The following is a 22,398-nucleotide window of genomic DNA, read 5'->3' as shown; positions in this document are numbered from 1 at the left end:
CCAGATCCTAGCATCACAGGAACGAGTCAACCCCATGTCTCGCGTATCTGGTGATGAACCCGACATACCAGTAGCATCTACCCCAGAAGCAGTAGCATCGGAAGCTGATGAACTAACCGACGACAGGGGGCCAGAATCGCCTCCGCACCAAGAGCAAGACACTCAGGAAAGGCGCTATCCAGAAAGGATCAGGAAGCCGCCCCAAAGACTGAATTTATAAATGGACTATTTCAGTTAATGTGCATGATAAAAGTGTTAACTGTTAAATGAATGTTATGGTACTGTTAATCTGAAAGGGGAGGAATTGTAGTGTATGTACCTTTAAGAGGAGAACTACTTTTACAGCTCCTGTATACTGTATTACCGGCAGTGACCACACCTGTATATAAACCCTGAGTAGGGATCTGTACTGTTAGTTTTTAGAATACCCTCATCCAGTAAACACCTGTTGATTGTTCATCTGCAGTCTCCGTCTATTTATTGAAGAACACCATACCTCAAGATTCACGGATTTAACATGTTCAGCTTTGGCTCACTGCAAGCACTCTCACCTCTGGGTCAGAAGGGCGTGGATTCAAGCCACACTCCAGTATTTGAGCACTTAATCTAGGCTGACACTCCAGTGCAATACTGAGGGAATTCTGCACTGTTGGAGGTGCCGTCATTCAGATGAGATATTAAACCAAGGTCCCGTCTGTCCTCTCAGGTGGACGTAAAAGATCCTATGGCATTATTCGAAGACTAGCAGTGGAGTTCTCCTCAGTGTCCTGGCCAATATTTATCCCTCAACCAACATCAATAAAAACCAATCACCTGGTCATTTATCTTGTTGCTGTTTCTGGGACCTAACTGTGTGCAAATTGGCTGGTGCATTTCCCTACATTTCAACAGTGACTACACAACAACAGTAATGCATTGGCTGTGAAGTGCTTTGGGACATCCTGAGGCTCTATATAAATGCAAATTCTTTCTTTGCTTTTTATATTTTTGCTAGTGTTTTTTTCCAGTTGTCATCAAGACATCTCATCCCTTAGCTGAGATGGCAGGGGACTTGTTTCCAGAAGTGCTACCTCTGTTCGGATATGGCAAGTGGTGTGTGCGAACATGGTCCCGGAGGTGACTTGCCCTCTGATTTGCTTTCTCTCAGTGGGGAGGAACCTGCCTTCTGCTCACTCATGGTTTAACAGCAAGGCTGAGGTCTGATACCTTTCATTGTGAGCAATCATGGCACGAAGGGGCATTATGTCTTTCGGTTGCTTGGATGTGGAGCACTGTGATTGAATTGCAAAGCTCATGGATACAAAGACTTTGATTTCAGTTGGCAAATATACCAGAATTATTAAACGTAATGACTGGAGTGTTACAAAGTCAACAAAATTAAGGTGGACAATTTTTCTTTTTCTTTCTCTCTCTCTTTTCAGTATCTTTCTCTTTTCAGTATCTTTCTCTGTATACGGTTATATAATATGGTGGGGAGAGAGAGAGAATCCAGCATGGTGTTATATTGCTCTTAAACAGGATTGCTGTAAGTTAGCACTAGGGTTATCCTCTTGTACAAGGCACTGATTATCATTTTGAGCCATCCTCTCCTGAAGGCACTGACTCCTGCTGGAGTATGGTTCATTGAGCACCAGCCTTCCTGCAAGTGTCCATTTTTCTGGTGTGTTGCCACCTGATACTGTCTTTGATGTGAAATTTAATGAAAATTTCACTCCACTATCGTAATCAGTAATACCACACTTGATCAGCAGAGGGCTCTGTAGCATTCAACAATCCCGTTTCAATGCATCAAGACAATGGGTGGAATTTTCCGGGGAGTCAGCGGGCGGGATTGGTGCCAAGTCAGGCGGAAAAGTGGATTTTTTTAACAGCGGGTCAGGACCCCGCTGCCAACCCACCGCCACGTGCCTTTCCCAATGTCGGGTCTGTCAGCGCTGAGTACACCCGACAGGCAGCAGCTAGGGACCCAATTAAACTCATTATAACAGATCATTAACAGGCTTTTTAACTTACTGTTTCACTTTAACTTCATGGCCACGGGAACCACGCTGTTCGGGGACCGCAGATGTCAATCTGAGGTGGGAGTTGAGTGGCCATTGCTCCAGCTGATTACTTGACAGCTTCAAGGATTGACCTGTAAGGAATTGGCATCCGAGGAGGCAGCAGAGTAAAAAGAGCAAGGAAGGCCAAGACTGCAGACCTGGAAGGAATCGGCAGCAGAGAATAAAGAGTGCGGGAGGCTGAGGGCAGCGTGGACCCGGCAGGAGTCGGCAGCAGAGGCGACAGCAGATACAAATTCACCAAATTCCAAAAGAACAGCAAAATCAAGGAGTGATGTCACAGGACTGCAGGCAGGTGATTGGTGGGTGAGTATTAGCATTTTATTCTCTCTATATTAACTAATTAATATAACTATAAATAATCGTGTGAATAAAGACTTTAGCTAAGAGAGCGAGCAAAGTGGCTGGAGGTAAATTTAGGCCTGACTTTTAAGATTCTTAGGGGGAGATTTTCTGACACCGGAGGAGGCGGGTTTGGAGTCGGGAAAGGTGGGAAAATTAGAGTCAATGAGGTCGGGTTCGAAACCTGACTTCAACCCGCCTCCGTGGGATTTTGCCGGTGCCGGTTTTGGAGGTCGGGAAACGCTCCCGCCTCCAGCTGGCCATTGTGTTAATTAACGTCTGCAAATGCTTGTTAAGGGCCTCTCTAATCCTATTTTGAGAGGCCCTCGTGAATTCCCCATCATTTCGGCGTGCTTCACGCAACTTCTGAACCACGCCAAGTAACCCTGGCGGGTTGATTCGTGGGTGGCCTCCTCACTGCTGCAGGTCTAACAAGACATCATTTATTGCAGCAAGGATTACTTGCAGGTGCCAGACCTTGGCTTTAAAAGGTCTCTGAGCACTTTTAGAAGGCCTTCCGAAGTCGGAGGTGCTGCAGCTTGAATCAATCAACTGTGGGACCTCCTGAGAAGATCCTCGCCCCGCTTACAATGAGCGCTTCCCCAGTGGAGGTATCTGCAAGCAGAATGGGAAACATACATTTCTTTTCACCTTGGAACTCAGATGAGGATGAGGACCATCCAGAGCAGCAGCAGAACCAGGCAGCTCAGCAGCATCAGCAGGAGCCCCAACCTCCTGTTCAGCCGCCTGATGCTGCACAGGACAGAAGGCGCCAGTGCATCGAGGCACCTCGCCGCAGGAGATACCCCCACAGAGGGTTTTTAGATAAATGATGAGCTACCTCAACATGAGTGAGCAGCAGTGCCAAAGGAGGTGGAGACTTTCGCGTGAGGTTGTCTGAGAGATCTGCAGCCTGCTGCAGCAAGACCTGGTGCCCATACGAATGGGTTGACACCCCTTACCAGTGACTGTCAGTCACCACTGCACTCTACTTCTTTGCCTCAGGCTCCTTCCAGGGATCATCAGCAGACATCAGCAGCATCTCCCAGTCAGCCGCCCACAGTTGTATCATGCAGGTTACCGATGCCCTTTTTGCTAAGACCCACAATTACATCCAGTTCACAAGGGATCAAGCAAGTATAACCGCCCGTTCGGTTGGCTTTGCAAATATGGCAGGCATGCCAATGGTGCAGGGTGTCATAGACTGCACACATGTGGCCCTTAGGGCACCCCATCACAACCCAGCTATCATTGTCAACCGCAAGGGCTTCCAATCCCTCAACATACAGCTGGTGTGTAACCACAAGAAGGAGTTCTTGCATGTTTGCGCCATGTACCCTGGCAGTTGCCATGATTCTTTCATCCTGCAGCACTCTCGTGTTCCTCCGCTGTTCAATCCACCAAACCAACTTATGGATGGCTCCTTGGTGACGAAGGCTATCCCCTGAAGAAGTGGCTAATGATGCCGATCAGGAGGCCAGCTAACAAGGCTGAAGAGCGCTACAACGCCAGCCACACTTCGACCAGGTCCCTCATAGAGCAGACCATTGGGTTGCTGAAGATGCGCTTCCATTGCCTTGACCGATCAGGTGGAGCCCTGCAGTATACACCATTCAGGGTCTCCAGAATGGTCGTGGTCTGCTGTACACTGCACAACATCGCATAGCGTCGTGGCTTGCAGCTTCCTGATGAGCAAGCGGCTCAGTTCCAGCCCTCCTCAGATGAGGAAGCTGAGGAGGAGGAAGCTGAGGAGGAGGATCTGGAGGAGGAGGATCTGGAGGAGGAGCAGGAGGAGGTCAGAGCGCCGGTGCATCGACCAGCGGCAGTGGCAGCACGCGGGCACATGGCTGCCAGGGATGCAAGGGATGAACTTGTCCTGGCCAGATTTGTATAGGTTGGCCAGTTGGCACATGTCCTTGGCTCCATGCTAGGACTTCATTGACAATGGTCATGACTCTCTGGCCTCCTTTCACTCAGGCCACCAACCTGACAACGCAAGTGTGGCGTTGCCCGCAATGTGGAGCTGCCTAAGGCTAAGAAACAGATGGCATAACGCCAACATTTTGGCATCAAATCATGTTAATGCTTTCCAACAGGGATGGCATTTCATCAATATACAGAAACAGTCTCCCAATCTACACACAGATCTGGAGCTTATATCCCTTGCCAGCTGTACCCACACAGCCTTGGTTTCTTTGGCAGGCCTCTTCCTCCGAGGTGAGTGGAAGAGCACCTCCATGCTAGTTCTCACCCCCTCAAACAACATTTGCAGCGCCTCATCTGAGAGCCTCGGGTAGGCCCTTGCTTTGGAATTGGATATACGGATCTCAAAAGATGTTGGAGATGGTGCAGGAGAAGCAGGAATACTGTGGAACGAGCCAAGGGAGCAAGAAGCCATAAAATCAGGCTGGAAAAGTACTGTCAACAGAGGTGAGTTTCAGTCCCAAAACACTAATTGAGCAAGGGCATCCCACACCTCTGAAATCAAGTGGCCAATCAAGGGATAGTCTCAATTTTTTGAAAACTATCAGTGGAGGCGAGATTCAAATACACCCAAACTGAAACCCGCCTCCATCTCACCTCCAGTGAGAAAATCACCCCCTTAGTGTTAAGTTTATTTCTGTAAGATAGTTAATAGTCGAATAAATAGAGGCATGGCAGGGCACCTCAGTCCCGTGGAATGCAAATCCTGTGCCATGTGGGAAATCCAGAATGCCTCCCGTGTCCTGGACAACCACATGTGCAGGAAGTGTCGTCAGCTGGAGGAGCTCGAGCTCCGGGTTTCGGAGCTTTAGCAGCAGCTGGCGTCACTGTGGTGCATCCGTGAGGCTGAGAGCTACGTGGATAGCACATTTCAGGAGGTGGTCACCCCGCAGTGTAAGAGTGTGCAGGCAGAGAGGGAATGGGTGACCGTCTGACAGACAAGCAGGACCAGGCAGGTAGTGCAGGAGTCCCTTGAGTGCATCTCGCTCTCCAACCAGGCTGGTGAGGGCAATGGTTCCTCTGGGGCGTTCAGCCAGAGTTAAGTCCACGGCACCACGGGTGGCTCAGCTCTACAGGGCAGGAGGAGGAAGATCGATAAGGCAATAGTGGTAGGGGATTCGATAGTTAAGGGAACAGACAGACATTTCTGCGGCTGCAGACATGACTCCAGGATGGTATGTTGTCTCCCTGGTGCTAGGGTTAAAGATGTCACTGAGCGGCTGCAGGACACTCTGAGGGGGGAGGGTGAACAGCCAGAGGTCATGGTCCATATTGGTACCAACGACATAGGTAGAAAAAGGGATGAGATCCTGCAGGCAGCTTTTAGGGAGCTAGGAAAGAGATTAAAAAGCAGGACCTCAAAGGTAGTAATCTCCAAACTACTCCCTGTGCCACGAGCTAGTGAGTATAAAAATAGGAGGATAGAGCAGATGACTGCGTGGCTGGAGAGATACATAGAAACATAGAAGATAGGAGCAGGAGTAGGCCATTCGGCCCTTCGAGCCTGCTCCGCCATTCAACGAGATCATGGCTGATCATCCAAACCCTAGCACCCGGTCCCTACACCGACAGCCATCCCACCCAAGCCCTATCCCCGTAACCCCGTAACCCCACGTATTTAATCCACCCTAACACTGAGGGCCAATTTTTTATCATGGCCAATCAACCTAACCCGCACATCTTTGGACTGTGGGAGGAAACCGGAGCACCCGGAGAAAACCCACGCAAACACAGGGAGAATGTGCAAACTCCACACAGACAGTCACCCGAGGCCGGATTTGAACCCGGGTCCCTGGCGCTGTGAGGCAACAGTGCTAACCACTATGCCACCGTGCATAGTGCAGGTGCAGGAGGGAGGGCTTCAGATTCCTGGGACATTGGGACCTGGGGGAGGTGGGACCTGTACAGGCCGGAGGGGTTGCACCTCAACAGAGCCAGAACCAATGTCCTCGCGGGGGGTTTGCTAGTGCTGTTGGGGAGGGCTTAGACTAATTTGGCAGGGGAATGGGCACAGGATGTAGCATTAGAAAAGAGAAACAAAATGCACAAATGAGTGGGAGAGACAGATAGCACTAGAGTAAGAAATAGTACGGTATTAGGTGAGGTCAGACTAAGAGAGAATACAAGAAGGTCTAAGACAGGTTTACAGTGCATGTGCATAAATGCACGAAGCGTGGTAAATAAGGTTGGTGAGATGCAGGTGCAAATAGCCACATGGGAATATGATGTTGTGGCGATAACTGAGACCTGGCTCAAAAAAGGGCAGAATTGGGTTTTAAATATTCCTGGATATAAGGTGTTCAGGAAAGATAGGGAAGGAAAGAAAGGAGGTGGGGTGGCAGTATTGGTTAAAGAGAATGTTACAGTGCTAGAGAGAGAGGATGTCCTGGAGGGGTCAAGGACAGAATCTATTTGGTTAGAATTGAGAAATAATTGAGGTGCCATTAAACTACTAGGTGTATTCTATAGGCCACCAACTAATGGGAAAGATATAGAGGAGCAAATTTGCAGGGAAATTACAGAGGTGCAAGAACTATAGAGTAGTAATAATGGGTGACTGCAATTATCATAATATAGACTGGGATAATAATAGTGTAAAGATGGGGAAGAATTTCTGAAGTGTGTTCAGGAGAGGTATTAGGTGGGGTCAGACTAAGAGAGAGAATACAAATATTTTTCTGGTCCAATGAGGAAGGAGGCATTGCTGGATCTGGTTCTGGGGAATGAGGTGGGTCAAGTGGAACAAGTGTCAGTGGGGGAACATTTAGGGAACAGTGATCATAGTATCATAAGGTTTAGATTAACTATGGAAAAGGACAAGGAGCCATCTAGAGTAAAAATACTTAATTGGAGGAGGGCAAATTTCAGTGGCTTGAGAACGGATCTGGCCCGGGTAAATTGGAATCAAAGATTGGCAGGCAAAACTGTAATCAAACAATGGGCTGCCTTTAAAGAGATGGTTCAGGTACATAATAAGAACATAAGAAATAGGAGCAGGAGTAGGCCAATCGGCCCCTCGAGCCTGCTCCACCATTCAATAAGATCATGGCTGATCTGATCCTAACCTCAAATCTTCTATCACTCTGCATCCACCTGAACCCATGTGATCTCCCGGGAGAGGCGAAAAACCAGATAAAGACCCAATGGCCAATTTGGGAGAAAAAAATCTGGGAAATTCCTCTCCGACCCATCTAGGCGATCGAAATTCTTCCAGGAGATCACTCTGTCCCTATATTTTCTACAGTACTTACCTTCTGTAAAGGCAATCTCCACCCCAGCCAGGAACAGGAATAAAACCATCTCCTGAAATCTAACACAGAATTAGAACACAGTAGGAGCAGAACAAGGCTACACGGCCCCTGGGCCCACTCCACTACCCACAGGGCCATGACCATTCCGAACCTAGACTCATGTCCAATTTCCTGCCCGCTCCCCGTAACCCTTAATTCCCTTTACTTCTAGGAAACTATCTATTTCTGTTTTAAATTTATTTAATGATGTAGCTTCCACAGCTTTCTGGGGCAGCAAATTCCACAAACCTACCACCCTCTGAGTGAAGAAGTTTCTCCTCATCTCAGTTTTGAATGAGCAGCCCCTTATTTTAAGATTATGCCCCCTAGTTCTAGTTTCACCCATCATTGGGAACATCCTCACCGCATCCACCCGATCAAGCCCCTTCACAATCTTATATGTTTCAATAAGATCGCCTCTCATTCTTCTGAACTCCAATGAGTAGAGTCCCAATCTACTCAACCTCTCCTCATATGACCACCCCCTCATCCCCGGGATTAACCGAGTGAACCTTCTTTGTACTGACTCGAGAGCAAGTAGTCTTTTCTTAAGTATGGACACCAAAACTGTATGCAGTATTCCAGGTGCGGTCTCACCAATACCTTGTACAACTGCAGCAATACCTCCCTGTTTTTATATTCCATCCCCCTAGCAATAAAAGCCAACATTCCATTGGCCGCCTTAATCACTTGCTGCACCTGCATACTAACTTTTTGAGTTTCGTGCACCAGGACCCCCAGATCCCTTTGTACTACAGTACTTTCCAGTTTCTTGCCATTAAGATAATAACTTGCTCTATGATTTTTCCTGCCAAAGTGCATAACCTCACACTTTCCAGTATTGTATTCCATCTGCCAAATCTCTGCCCACTTACTTAGCCTGTCTATGTCCCTTTGCAGGTTTTTTATGTCCTCCTCACTCACTACTTTCCGTCCCATCTTTGTATCATCTGCAAACTTTGATATGTTACACTCGGTCCCCTCCTCCAAATCGTTAATATAGATTGTAAAGAGCTGGGGACCCAGCACTGACCCCTGCGGAACACCACTAGTTACTGATTGCCAGTCTGAGAACGAACCATTTATCCCAACTCTCTGCTTTCTGTTAGAGAGCCAATCCTCCACCCACGCCAGAATATTACCCCCAATCCCGTGATTTATTATCTTGAGCAATAATCTTTTGTGTGGCACCTTGTCAAATGCCTTTTGGAAGTCTAAATACACTACGTCCACTGGTTTCCCTTTATTCACCCTGTATGTTACTTCCTCAAAAAACTCAAGCAAATTTGTCAAACATGACTTCCCCTTCATGAAACCATGCTGAGTTTGTCCTATTAAATTATGTTTATCCAAATGTCCCGTTACTGTCTCCTTAATAATGGACTCTAACATTTTACCAACCACAGATGTTAGGCTAACAGGTCTATAGTTTCCAGCCTTCTGCCTACTACCCTTTTTAAATAAGGGTGTTACATTAGCAGTTTTCCAATCTGCCGGGACCTTTGCTGAGTCCAGTGAGTTTTGGAAAATTATTACCAATGCATCCACAATCCCTACCGTTACTTCCCTCAAGACCCTAGGATGCAAGCCATCAGGTCCAGGGGATTTATCCGCCTTGAGTCCCATTATTTTACCAAGTACCACTTCCTTAGTGATTTTAATCGTATTTAGTTCCTCCCCCCCCTAGAGCCCCCTGTTTGTCCAGTGTTGGGATATTCTTAGTGTCCTCTACTGTAAAGACTGATACAAAATAATTGTTCAGTGTTTTTGCCATCTCCATGTTTCCCACCATTAATTTCCCGGTCTCATCCTCTAAGGGACCAACATTTACTTTAGCCACCCTTTTTCTTTTTATATAACTATAGAAACTTTTACTGTCTGTTTTTATATTTTTTGCTAATTTACTTTCATAATCTATCTTCCCTTTCTTAATCAATCTTTTAGTTATTTTTTGCTGTCTTTTAAAGACTTCCCAATCTTCCATCCTCCCACTAGATTTGGCTACCTTATATGCCCTTGTTTTTAGTCGGATACTATCCTTAATTACTTTACTTAGCCACGGATGGCTATCTTTTCTTTTATACCCTTTTTTCCTCAGTGGAACATATATTTTTTGGAAGTTGTAAAATAACTCCTTAAATGTACACCACTGGTCATGTACCGTCTTACCCTTTAATCTATTTTCCCAGTCCACTCTAATTAATTCCGCTCTCATACCTTCATAGTCTCCTTTATTCAAGCTCAGCACGCTTGTTTGAGATCCAAACTTCTCACCCTCTAATTGAATATGGAACTCAACCATGTTATGGTCACTCATTCCAAGGGGATCCTTTACTAGGACATTTTTAATTAATCCTGTCTCATTACACAGGACCAAATCTAAGGTTGCTTGCCCCCTGGTCGGTTCAGTTACATACTGCTCAAGAAACCCATCCCTAATACACTCAATGAACTCATCCTCAAGGCTGCTCTGCCCAATTTGATTTGTCCAGTTAATATGATAATTAAAATCCCCCATAATTATAGCTGTTCCCTTATTACAAGCCTCAACTATTTCCTGATTAATACTCCGTCCAACAGAGTTGCAACTGTTTGGAGGCCTATAGACTACACCCACTAGTGTTTTTTTCCCCTTATTATTCCTCATCTCCACCCAAACTGTTTCACTATCCTGCTCCTTTGACCCAATATCATTTCTCTGTATTATAGTGATTCCTTCCTTTATTAACATAGCCACCCCACCTCCTCTCCCTTCCTGCCTGTCCTTCCTGATTGTTAAATAACCTGGTATGTTTAATTCCCAGTCATGGTCACCCTGCAGCCATGTTTCTGTAATGGCCACAAGATCATACCCATATGTCATTATTTGTGCCGTTAACTCATTCATTTTGTTACGAATGCTACGTGCATTCAGATAAAGAACTTTCAAATATGTTTTGTAACACTTAGTTCCTGTTTTTTCCCTTTTTAGTACTTTACTTTTTACTCCATACCTTCTGTCCCTTCCTGACACATTCTGTTTTTTAATTCCCCCACTGCTACCTAAGTCTATGACCTTCTCTGTTGTCATTTCTATTATTTGCTCTCTAGAAACCTCCCCCCAACTAATTAGTTTAAAGCCCTCTCTACAGCCCTGGTTATATGATTCGCCAGGACTCTAGTCCCAGCACTGGCCAAGTGGAGTCCGTCCCAACAGAACAGCTCCCTCCTGTCCCAGTACTGGTGCCAGTGTCCCAAGAAGCAAAACCCATTTCTCCCACACCAGTCTTTGAGCCACGCATTTAACTCTTTAATTTTATTTATCCTAGCCAAATTCGCTCGTGGCTCAGGTAATAACCCAGAGATTATTACCCTTGAGGTTCTGTTTTTTAATTTGACCCCTAGCTGCTCATACTCCTTTAACAGAACCGTCTTCCTTGTCCTATCTACGTCGTTTGTGCCAACATGGACCACGACAACAGGATCCTCCCCCTCCCACTCCAAGTTTCTTTCCAGCCCAGAAGAGATGTCCTTAACCCTGGCACCAGGCAGGCAACACAACCTTTGGGACTCCCGCTCTTGACTGCAGAGAACCCTATCTATCCCCCTAATGATACTATCCCCTACCACTACAACATTTCTTTTTACTCCCTCCACTTGAATGGCCCCCTGTACCACGGTGCTGTGGCCAGGTTGCTCATCCTCCCTGCAGTCCCCGCTCCCACCCTCACAGGGAGTAAGAACCTCGATCCTGCTGGACAAGAACAAGGGCTGCGTCTCCTTCAACACTACATCCTGGATCCCTGTACCTTCCTCACTCGTAGTCACAGCGTCCTGTCCCTGACCACGGATTACATCTGCAGTAATTAACTTCATAGGTGTGACCATCTCCTGAAACATAGAGTCCAGGAACTTCTCCCCCTCCCTGATGTGTCGCAGTGTCTGAAGCTTGGTCTCAAGCTCCATAACATGGAACTTGAGTTCCTCTAGCAGCAAACACTTGTCGCAGATGTAATCACCGTGAGCCTCAATGGGGTTCACCGGCTCCCACATCTCGCAACAGTAACACATCACCTGCTCCATTCTATATAATTAATTAAATTTCTTATTATTAGTTATGAAGACCCTGCCCGGATATATATGATAATATCACACCACTATTCAATAGGACTTACCAACTTAAAGGTATAAAAGAGAAGAGAAGGAAAAAAACCAACCAACCAGCTGATCACCAACCTCCTCCTTGAATACTGTCTGTGGGGCCTGTTTGGTTGACTCGTCTCGCTGCTCCGCCTCCGCAGTGCTGTCTAAGCCTGGGAGTGGGGAACAAAACAGAGCAAAAAACACACCCTCACCTCCCACTTATCCGAACTCTCACTCCGTGCACGGCACTAGCCCCTCCCCTTTTATACCCGGATTCTACTTCCAGTTTAAACTGCCCAAGAGTTTAAAAAACCCTTAAAAAATTAAACTTACTTCAAATAATTGACTTCTTAACACACTAAAATTCACAAAATACACTTAAATGATTTTTCTCCCACTTAGCAAAACTCCAACAGCACTCAATGCACAAAGCACTCCGTGCACTGCACTAGCCCCTCCCCTTTTATACCCGGATTCTACTTCCGGTTTAAACTGCCCAAGAGTTTAAAAAACCCTTAAAAAATTAAACTTACTTCAAATAATTGACTTCTTAACACACTAAAATTCACAAAATACACTTAAATGATTTTTCTCCCACTTAGCAAAACACCAACAGCACTCAATGCACAAAGCAAGGTACAGTCGAGGTACATTCCCACGAGGTGGAAAGGTAGGGCAACTGAAGCCAGAGCTCCCTGGATGATGAAAGAGATAGAGAGTAAGATGAAGCAGAAAAAGGGGGCATATGACAGATGTCAGGTTGAGAATACAAGTGAGAACCAGGCTGAATATAGAAAGTTCAGAGGGGGAGTGAAAAAGGAAATAAGAGGGGCAAAGAGCGGGTATGAGAATAGAATGGCAGCCAACATTAAAGGTAATCAAAAAGTCTTCTATCGGCATATAAATAGTAAAAGTGCAGTAAGAGGGGGAGTGGGGCCGATTAGGGACCAAAAGGGAGACCTACTCATGGAGGCAGAGGGCATAGCTGAGGTACTAAATGAATACTTTGCATCTGTCTTCACCAAGGAAGAAGATGCTGCCAAAGTCATAGTGAAAGAGGAGGTAGTGGACATACTGGATGAGATAAGAATTGATAGAGGAGGTACTAGAAAGGCTGGCTGAAGTTAAAGTAAATAAGTCACCAGGACCGGCTGGGATGCATCCTAGGATGCTGAGGGAGGTTAAGGAGGAAATCATGGAGGTACTCGCCATAATCTTCCGATCCTCCTTAGATACGGGGGGGTGGTGCCAGAGGACTGGAGAATTGCAAATGTTACGCCCTTGTTCAAAAAAGGGTGCATGGATAAACCCAGCAACTACAGACCAGTCAGCTTAACCTCAGTAGCGGGGAAGCTTTTGGAAACGATAATCAGGGACAAAGTTAACAGTCACTTGGACAAGTGTGGATTAATTAAGGAAAGCCAGCACGGATTTGTTAAAGGTAAATCGTGTTTAACTAACTTGATTGAAATTTTAGATGAGGGCAATGCGGTTGATGTGGTGTACATGGACTTTCAAAAGACATTTGATAAAGTGGCACATAATAGGCTTGCCAGCAAAGTTGAAGCCCATGGAATAAAAGGGACAGTGGCAGCATGGATATGAAATTGGCTAAGTGATAGGAAACAGAGTAGTGGTGAACGGTTGTTTTCGGACTGGAGGAAGGTATACAGTGGTGTTCCCCAGGGGTCAGTACTTGGACCACTGCTTTTCTTGATATATATTAATGATTTGGACGTGGGTGTACAGGGCACAATTTCAAAATTTGCAGATGACACGAAACTTGGAAGTATAGTGAACAGTGAGGAGGATAGTGATGCACTTCAAGAAGATATAGACAGGCTGGTGAAATGGGCTGACACATGGCAGATGAAATTTAATGCAGAAAAGTGTGAAGTGATACATTTTGGTAGGAAGAACGAGGAGAGGCAATATGAACTAAAGGGTACATGATGCGCCTCAATAACTTCAAGACTCAAAGTTAACTGAATAAAACAAGGCTTTTATTAGCAAAGAAAGATGCCTGTGTCTTCACCTAGCTTCGCCTAGCGTTCTGCTGTTCTGCTGCAAGACAAGCCTGGGCTTGTCTTAAGTAGGGCCAGGTATGGGCGGAGCCGACACATCCAATGGGGAGAAAGGGGGCGGTGCACTATATACAATACAGAAGGTAAAACACTGGAGCAGGCAATACAATATGTGCAGTTAAATACAGAGTCTGATGAATGACATATTTCATCACATTCACCCCTTCTACAGATTTAGTCTGTCCGGGGGTGTGATAGTCCTCTGTGACCGACGTAACGGTTGCGGTGCCGCGGGTGCCGGCTGGGTGTCCCGGGTGACCTCCTGGGTCTCTGCCGGGGGCGCCACCGAGGTTGTTGAAGGAGTAGGTGGTGGGGGTACCGTTGGCTGGTGTTCTTCCGGGGGTGATGAAAGAATAGTGGGTGGAGTGGGTGGGTAATAGTTGTTGTGGTTGTTGTCGTTGTTGCTGTTGTTGTTGTAGTCATTGTCGTTGTTGCTGTTGTTACCGGCTGGGGCGAGGTCTTTTATGGACACAGTGTCCTCCCGACCGTCGGCGTGCCAGACATACGCATATTGTGGGTTGGCGTGGAGCAGGTGCACTGGCTCCACGAGAGGGTCCGTCTTGTGGCCCCTCACATGCTTCCGCAAAAGTACCGGACCTGGGGTGGAGAGCCATGACGGTATGGATACGCCTGAGGTGGATTTCCGGGGAAACACAAACATTAGCTCATGAGGCGTGGCATTAGTGGCGGTACACAATAGTGACCGTATTGAGTGGAGCACATCTGGGAGGACTTCCTGCCAGCAGGAGATAGGGAGGCCCTTGGTCCTTAGAGTTAGGGTGACTGCCCTCCATACTGTCCCGTTCTCTTGCTCCACCTGACCATTACCCCGGGGGTTGTAGCTGGTGGTACGGCTCATGGCAATCCCCTTGGACAGCATGTACTGGCGTAGCTCTTCGCTCATGAAGGACGCCCCCCTACCCGTGTGGATATAGCTTGGCATACCGAACAGGCAGAACAGGCTGTTGAGGCATTTAATGACCGTGGCACTGGTCATGTCTGGGCAGGGGAAGGCGAATGGGAAACGGGAGTATTCGTCCACAATGTTCAGGAAGTAAACATTGCGGTCGACGGACGGGAGGGGGCTCTTGAAATCTAAGCTAAGCCGCTCAAAGGGCCGTGTAGCTTTGATTAGGTGGGCTCTATCAGGGTGGTAGAACCGAGGCTTGCACTCAGCGCAAGTGCGGCAGTTCCTGGTCAGGGACCGAACTTCCTCAATCGAGTAGGGTAAGTTGCGGGACTTTATGAAGTGGAACAGCCATGTGACCCCTGGGTGGCAGAGGTCGTTGTGGAGGGTCTGTAGCCGATCCCCGGTGGCGTTGGCACACATCCCTCGTGAGAGGGCGTCGGGGGATTCGTTAAGGGCCCCCGGCCGGTATATGATGTCGTACTCGAAGGTGGAGAGCTCGATCCGCCACCTAAGAATCTTATCATTTTTAATCTTCCCCCTCTGTTTATTATTGAACATAAACGCTACCGACCGCTGGTCGGTAAGTAGGGTGAAGCGTTTGCCGGCTAGGTAGTGCCGCCAGTGGCGCACTGCCTCCACGATGGCTTGGGCCTCCTTTTCCACGGAGGAGTGTCTGATCTCGGGCCCCTGGAGGGTCCTCGAGAAGAAAGCTACGGGCCGCCCCGCCTGGTTGAGGGTGGCCGCCAAGGCAAAGTCAGACGCATCACTTTCCACTTGAAAGGGAGTGTTCTCGTCCACTGCCTGTAGCGTGGCCCGCTCAATATCCTGCTTAATGCTTTTGAAGGCAGCATGGGCCTCAGCAGAGAGCGGGAAAGAGGATGCTTTCAAGAGGGGGCGGGCTTTATCGGAGTAGTTGGGGACCCATTGGGCATAATACGAGAATAACCCCAGGCACCTTTTCAGGGCTTTGGGAGTGTTGGGCAGGGGCAGCTCCCATAGGGGGCGCAATCGGTCGGGGTCTGGTCCGATTTCCCCATTCTCCACCACGCTGCCTAGTGTGCAGAGGCACGTGGTGTTGAAAACGCACTTGTCCTCGTTGTAGGTGAGGTTGAGTTTTTGTGCGGTTTTCAGAAACCTCGCGAGGTTTGAGTCGTGGTGCTGTTGGTTGTGGCCGCAGATGGTGACGTTGTCGAGATAGGGGAAGGTTGCCTGCAAGTGGTGGTCATCGACCATGCGGTCCATCTCCCTCTGAAAGACCGAGACCCCATTCGTCACCCCCAAAGGGGACTCTGAGGAACTGGTAGAGGCGTCCATTTGCCTCGAAGGCGGTGTACGAACGGTCCTCTGGTCTGATAGGGAGCTGGTGGTACGCTGACTTGAGGTCGATGGTGGAGAACACCCGGTATTGGGTGATTTGGTTCACCATCTCGGATATGCGGGGTAGCGGGTAGGCGTCTAGTTGGGTATAGATGTTGACTGTTTGACTATAGTCAATCACCATCCGCTTCTTCTTGCTACCCCTCACCACCACCACTTGGGCGTGCCACGGGCTGTTGCTGCGTTCAATAATGCGCTCCCTCAGGAGCCTGTCTACCTCGGTCGCGATAAACCGCCTGTCCTCCCAGCTGTACCTCCTGCTTTTGGTCGCTATTGGCCGGCAGTTAGGGGTAAGGTTCGCGAATAGCGAAGGCGGCTTTACCTTCAGGGTAGCCAGACCGCACACTGTGAGGGGCGGCTGGGTCCCACCGAAATTGAGCGTGATGCTTTGGTGGTGGCACTGAAAATCCAGGCCCAAGATCACGCTCACACATAAATCCTTCATAATTAACAGTTTAAAATTATTATATACAGTGCCTTTAACGGACAATCGTACCGCGCAGTAACCCGCAATAGTCGATATCTGGGTTTTGTCAGCCATAGAGATCGTGCCCTGAGTAGGGACTATAGTTAGAGAGAGTCGTTGTACCAGACCAGGGTGAATGAAGCTCTCTGTGCTCCCGCTGTCAATTAAACATTTAACCTTGCACCCGTTTACCTCGATGTCCACCATCGATTTGGATAGTGGGTGCGGTCTGGACTTGTCCACTGTGATCGACGCCACTGTAGGGCCCTGATCGGGACAAGATGGTGGGCCACACGAGGCCGGGTAAGATGGCGTCCACGATGTCTGCTCGCGAGATGGCGGACCCCACGAGGTCGGACAAGATGGCGTCCAAGATGGCCGCTCCCACGGCGCGCACGCGGCGGCGGCGGTTTTGCCTGCGGGGTTCCCTCTGCACACCTTCCCAAAGTGCCCCTTCTTACCGCACTTACAGCAGGTGGTGCCTTTCGCCGGGCACAGGTTCCTGGTGTGCTTCGGCTGCCCGCAGAAGTAGCATTTGGGGCCCCGATGCGTCGCGGCGGTCGTAGGGCTTCTGGGGGGAGAGCAGGGCCCCGACGGTGTTGGGCTACCGGGCGGGGAAGCAGAGGCGGCGTGGGCCGCGTGGCCTGACGAGTAGGAGTCAGAGTTCTTCTGAGCCACATCCAGCGATCGCGCTGTGTCCACAGCCTGTGTCAGATCTAGGCCCGTTTTCTCTAGCAGTCTCTGCCGGATGTAATTAGAGCTAAGGCCTGCGATAAAGGCATCCCGAATAAGCTCGTCTGTGTATACCGTGGCTTTCACGTCTTTGCATTTGCAGTCTTTGCCAAGCACTTTTAGGGTGACTAGAAAGTCCTCTAGCGACTCTCCGGGTCGCTGTGTGCAGGTAGCAAGCAGGTGCCTGGCGTACACCTCGTTGGTAGGCCGCTGATAGTGGGCCTTTAGAATGTTGCAGGCATCCAGGTAGGTGGCGGCGTCTTGGATGAGTGGAAAAACCCGGTGGCTTACCCGATTCTGCAGGATCCCGAGTTTCACATCTCCGGTGGCTTTAGAAGCTGTGACGGCTTCGGAGTTGGCCATAAAAAATTCCAAGCACTGGAACCAGTGTCCAAACCGTGCCGATGCACCCGAAGCATGTGGGTCCAAATCCAAGCATTCCGGTTTCAAAAGTTGATCCATCATTAAAAGTTTGCTAATAAAATTGATACGCCTCAATAACTTCAATACTCAAAGTTAACTGAATAAAACAAGGCTTTTATTAGCAAAGAAAGATGCCTGTGTCTTCACCTAGCGTTCTGCTGTTCTGCTGCAAGACAAGCCTGGGCTTGTCTTAAGTAGGGCCAGGTATGGGCGGAGCCGACACATCCAATGGGGAGAAAGGGGGCGGTGCACTATATACAATACAAGGTAAAACACCGGAGCAGGCAATACAATATGTGTAGTTAAATACAGAGTCTGATGAATGACATATTTCATCACAGTGCAATCCTAAAGAGGGTGCATGAACAGAGAGACATGGGGGTATAGGTGCACAAATCATTGAAGGTGGCAGGGCAGGTTGAGAAAGTGGTTAAAAATGCTTACGGGATCCTGGGCTTCATAAATAGAGGTATAGAGTAGAAAAACAAGGAATTTATGATGAACCTTTATAAAACACTGGTTCGGCCTCAACTGGAGTATTGTATCCAATTCTGGGCACTGTGGTTTAAGAAGGATGTGAAGGCCTTAGAGAGGGTGCAGAAAAGATTTACGAAAATGATTGCATGGATGAGGGACTTCAGTTACATGAATAAACTGGAGAGGCTGGGGTTATTCTCCTTAGAGCAGAGACGGTTGAGAGGAGATTTGATATACTCAAAATCATGAGGGGTCTAGACAGAGTAGATAGAAACTGTTCCCATTGGCAGAAGGGTCGAGAACCAAAGGACACAGATTCAAGGTGATTGGCAAAAGAACCAAAGGCGACATGAGGAAAAAAAAATTTACGCAGCGAGTGGTTAGGATCTGGAATGCACTGCCTGAAAGGGTGGTGGAGGCAGACTCAATCATGGCTTTCGAAAGGGAATTGGATAAGTACCTGAAGGTAAAAACAATTGCAGGGCTACAGGGAAAGGGCGGGGGAGTGAGACTAGCTGAAGTGCTCTTGTTGAGAGCCGGGACGGGCACGACGAGCTGAATGGCCTCCTTCTGTGCTGTAACCATTTTATGATTTTATGATTCCATTCTATGATTCAAATGTACAGTAAAAGCTCCCACCTGACAGATCATCACTTGCCTCAGTCACAAGCTGTTTCTCAGTCAATTTCCAGCACAGATTCTACAGGCTTTCCACTTTCCACTCTCTATCCACGCTTACCTAAGCATATGGAGGGTAGTCATAGGAGAACCTGGGTGCAGCTCTGCACCTCTGTGCAGTGCTTGTCAGTGTTTGCAGCACCTCAATGCTGTAGAACACTGACAGCCCAATGTCAAAGTAAAGTTGGCCATGGTCCCTTTAAGGAAACCGGCTGATAACGGCTGATGAAATGACATCACCAGACCTGATTCCTCTAATTGGACTGGCAAACGCGCTGGGCAGGTTTAGCCCAATCAACGGAAATTCATTTTGGACAGCGGGATGGAGCCAGCAGCGGGGTCGGGACCCGCCACCGACATCACCCGCCCTGGACCCACCGAGATGAGCTACATCCCGGCCAACAACTTGTATTTATATCGTGCCTTTAAAGTATAAAGGTGTCCCAAGGCACTTCATGGAGGCATGAGGAAATAGGAAAGATTAGGAAGAGTGACTAAAAGCTTAATTACAGAGGTGGGTTTTAAGGAAGATCTTAAAGGAGAAGGAAGTGGAGAGGCAGAGGGGTTTAGGGAGAAAATTTCCAAGAGTGGGACCTAGGTAGTTGAAGGCACGGCCACTTATGGTGGGGTGAAGATGGGGGGTGGTGGTTGGGGGACAGGGTGGGGTGGGGGTGGGGGCAGGGTGGATGCACAAGAAGCCGGAGTCACAGGCAATGAGAGTACCAGGTTTGGGGGGGTTGGCGGGGGAGGCTGGAGGAAGATACAGAGATAGAGAAGGTTGAGGTCATGGATGGATTTAAACACAAGGATGATCAATTTAATTGGAGGCATTGAGGGACCAGGAACCTATGTAGGTCAGCGAGGATGGGCAAGCAAGACTTTGTGCAGGATAGGAGGCAGCAGAATTTTGGATGAGCTGACATTCGTGTAGAGTGGAGAATGGAAGGCTGGCCAGGAAAGTTCTGGAATAACTGAACCTAGACGTGACAAAGGTGTGAATGGGGGGTTTCGCAGACAGATGGACTGAGGCAGTGTTGAAGGTGGGTGAAGACAAAAGAGAAATTGAAAATAGGGAAGCCACATGCAGTAGTCTCAGCTTCCTAAACTCAAGGTGTATCTGCAAAGACTTAATACTATGACACATGCTACATAAAACAAATAATTGTGATACTCAAAGAAAACAAGACCATGATTATCTTTCAATGTTCCTTTGTTCTTATCTGTTATAGCAGAAAAGCTTGTTATTCTCTATATTTTTTAGAACATGTGTGTAACTCAGCCACCACTAATATTTCCATATGATCTGAACATACTCCATTGTGTATTTAATCTAGGTGAAGAGGTGAAATCGCATGAACACCTGGCTTTAAAGGTGTTACACCAGTGGTCAGTGATCGCTAGGACTGAATACAAATTGGTTCCTGAGCACGTTGAATCACGATCCCTCTACCACTCTGACAAACCAAGCATGGAACAGGTGACTTAAATATTATCTGTACAGTGTCCTGGATTACTGACAGCTGAGAGCTTCAACCATTATTTGATGTGATTTGTGACCTTTTTATATGACCCACCTCCTTTATAAGGCAATGCTGGTAAGCCAGTCATTTTGTGTGTTATGGTGAGATGTGTGACACATTTATTGACTCGTCAAAAATATAACATGTGATACGTCATGAAATAGTGGGAGCTAAAGTTTAGCAGCTTTATATCACCGTGTTTTAACTATGGATAGACACCAAACTGTATTCTGAACTCAACACACAATATTTTGCCAAATACTTGAACTTTGACACTTGAGATTTGGGTTGACCTGTTCTTTTTATAAAAACATTTTTATGAATGGAAAAAGTCATCCTCTGTGTACAGAGGGACTGGATACACCTTCAAACTTGCACACTAACTAAGTTACCCAACAACAACAACAACTTGCATTTATACAGCGCCTTTAATGTAGTAAAACGTCCCAAAGTGCTTCACAGGAGCGTTATCAAACAGAATTTGACACCATGCCACATAAGGGGATATTATGCTAGGTCAAAGAGGTAGGTTTTAAGGAACATCATAAAGGAAGAGAGAGAGATGGTGAGGTGGAGAGGTTTAGGGAGGTATTTCCAGAGCTTAGGGCCCAGACAGCTGAGGGCACGGCCGTCAATGGAGGGGCAAAGGAAATCGGGGATGTGCAAGAGGCAAGAATTGGAGGAATGCAGAGCTCTCGGAGGGTTGCATGGCTGGAGGAGGTTACAGAGATAGGGAGGGGCAAGGCCATGGAGCGATTTGAAAACAAGGATGAGAATTTTAAATTCGAGGCATTGCTGGACCGGGAGCCAATGTAATATTAACCCATTACAGCTTTCCATCTAATGCTTAAGGAAAAGTTCCTGCTGTCTGGCTGGAGGCACAATGACAAAGGTTATTTCTTTTTTAATTAAAAAATGTCTATTAGTTCGTCACCTCGGGCGTTCAGTGGTGCTGGTGGAGTATGTATCTTCATTAAAGTTTGCAAATAAAAATGATTCCACGCAGTTTGTTGAGAAACAATATGCAGCTCTTTGGTGAGTATACATCCATCCAATCTGTATAAACCTACCAGGGAAAGAGTTTGTGGCCTCATGGTGGCAATTAATCCATCTGCTCAGACCCAAGTTCTCAGCTTGTCAGCTTGGCTCAGTGCTAGAATTCTTGCCTCTCAATTAGAAGGATGTGGGTTCAAGCTCCACTTCAGGACTTTAGCACATAATCGAGGCTGGCACTTCAGTGTAGAACTGAGGGAGGGCTGCGTTGTCAGAGATGTGGTCTTTTGGATAAGACATTAAACCAAGGCCCCATCTGCCAGTTCAGGTTGTCGTAAAAGGTCCCATAACATTATTTGAAGAGCAGAGAGCTCTCCCAGTGTGCTGAACAACATTTATCCCTCAACCAATATCACCAAAAATAGATTATCTGGGACATTGTGGGACATTACGCACAAATTGGCTGCTACATTTGCCTACAAAATAACAGTCACTACTGATGTTCCCCCGAAGGTGCGCGGCTGCGCACCATTCGCGAGGTCCCGTGCAGACCACTCAGCTGCTGTTCCGCTGGAAGAAATGCAGCTTATTTAAAGGGCTCGCGCAGGGAAAAAAAATAAAGGGAACATTGGTCACTACACTTCAAAAGTAGTTAATTGGCTGTCACATGCTTTGAAACATCCTGAGGACATGAAAAGGCATTATCTGAGTGCCAGAGGCATGACTGGTTGATCAAAACCCATTCTAAACATAGCACAATTCAGACTTGAAGGCTGCACTTATGTTACAGTTCTGTAGAGTGTGATCCTCAGTGAAGTAAAGTGGAATTCTTAAGGGTAATCTTACGAATTTATGCCTCTAGCATGGAGCTTTGCCCATATTGTAAAAATACCATGATTTTCTGTCCGTTTGTCCACTTGAGATATGTTAGATCCGTGATT

The 22,398-nt window shown here is 47.5% G+C and overlaps 2 protein-coding genes across 2 annotated transcripts in view; one reads left to right on the top strand and one right to left on the bottom strand.

The window, feature by feature from the left end:
- The window catches only part of LOC147115177 (fer-1-like protein 6), a 904,394-nt gene that overhangs the window by 256,205 nt on the left and 625,791 nt on the right, over nucleotides 1-22,398 (bottom strand). The window lies entirely within an intron of this gene.
- The window catches only part of LOC147115183 (fer-1-like protein 6), a gene marked incomplete at its 5' end in the record, with an annotated part of 214,587 nt that overhangs the window by 155,167 nt on the left and 37,022 nt on the right, over nucleotides 1-22,398 (top strand). The window contains one exon of the mRNA XM_085993912.1: nucleotides 20,287-20,421. Coding sequence (XP_085850038.1) covers nucleotides 20,287-20,421 — 135 coding nt within the window. The remainder of the gene's footprint in view (nucleotides 1-20,286; nucleotides 20,422-22,398) is intronic.

The sequence above is a fragment of the Somniosus microcephalus genome, chromosome 7, assembly GCF_052327205.1.
Source record: "Somniosus microcephalus isolate GS21.2 chromosome 7, FLI_Smic_1.0, whole genome shotgun sequence".
Classification (NCBI taxonomy): Eukaryota; Metazoa; Chordata; class Chondrichthyes; order Squaliformes; family Somniosidae; genus Somniosus; species Somniosus microcephalus.
The sequence above is the reverse complement of the archived record's forward strand: the minus strand, read 5'-3'. Positions and strand labels throughout refer to the sequence as shown.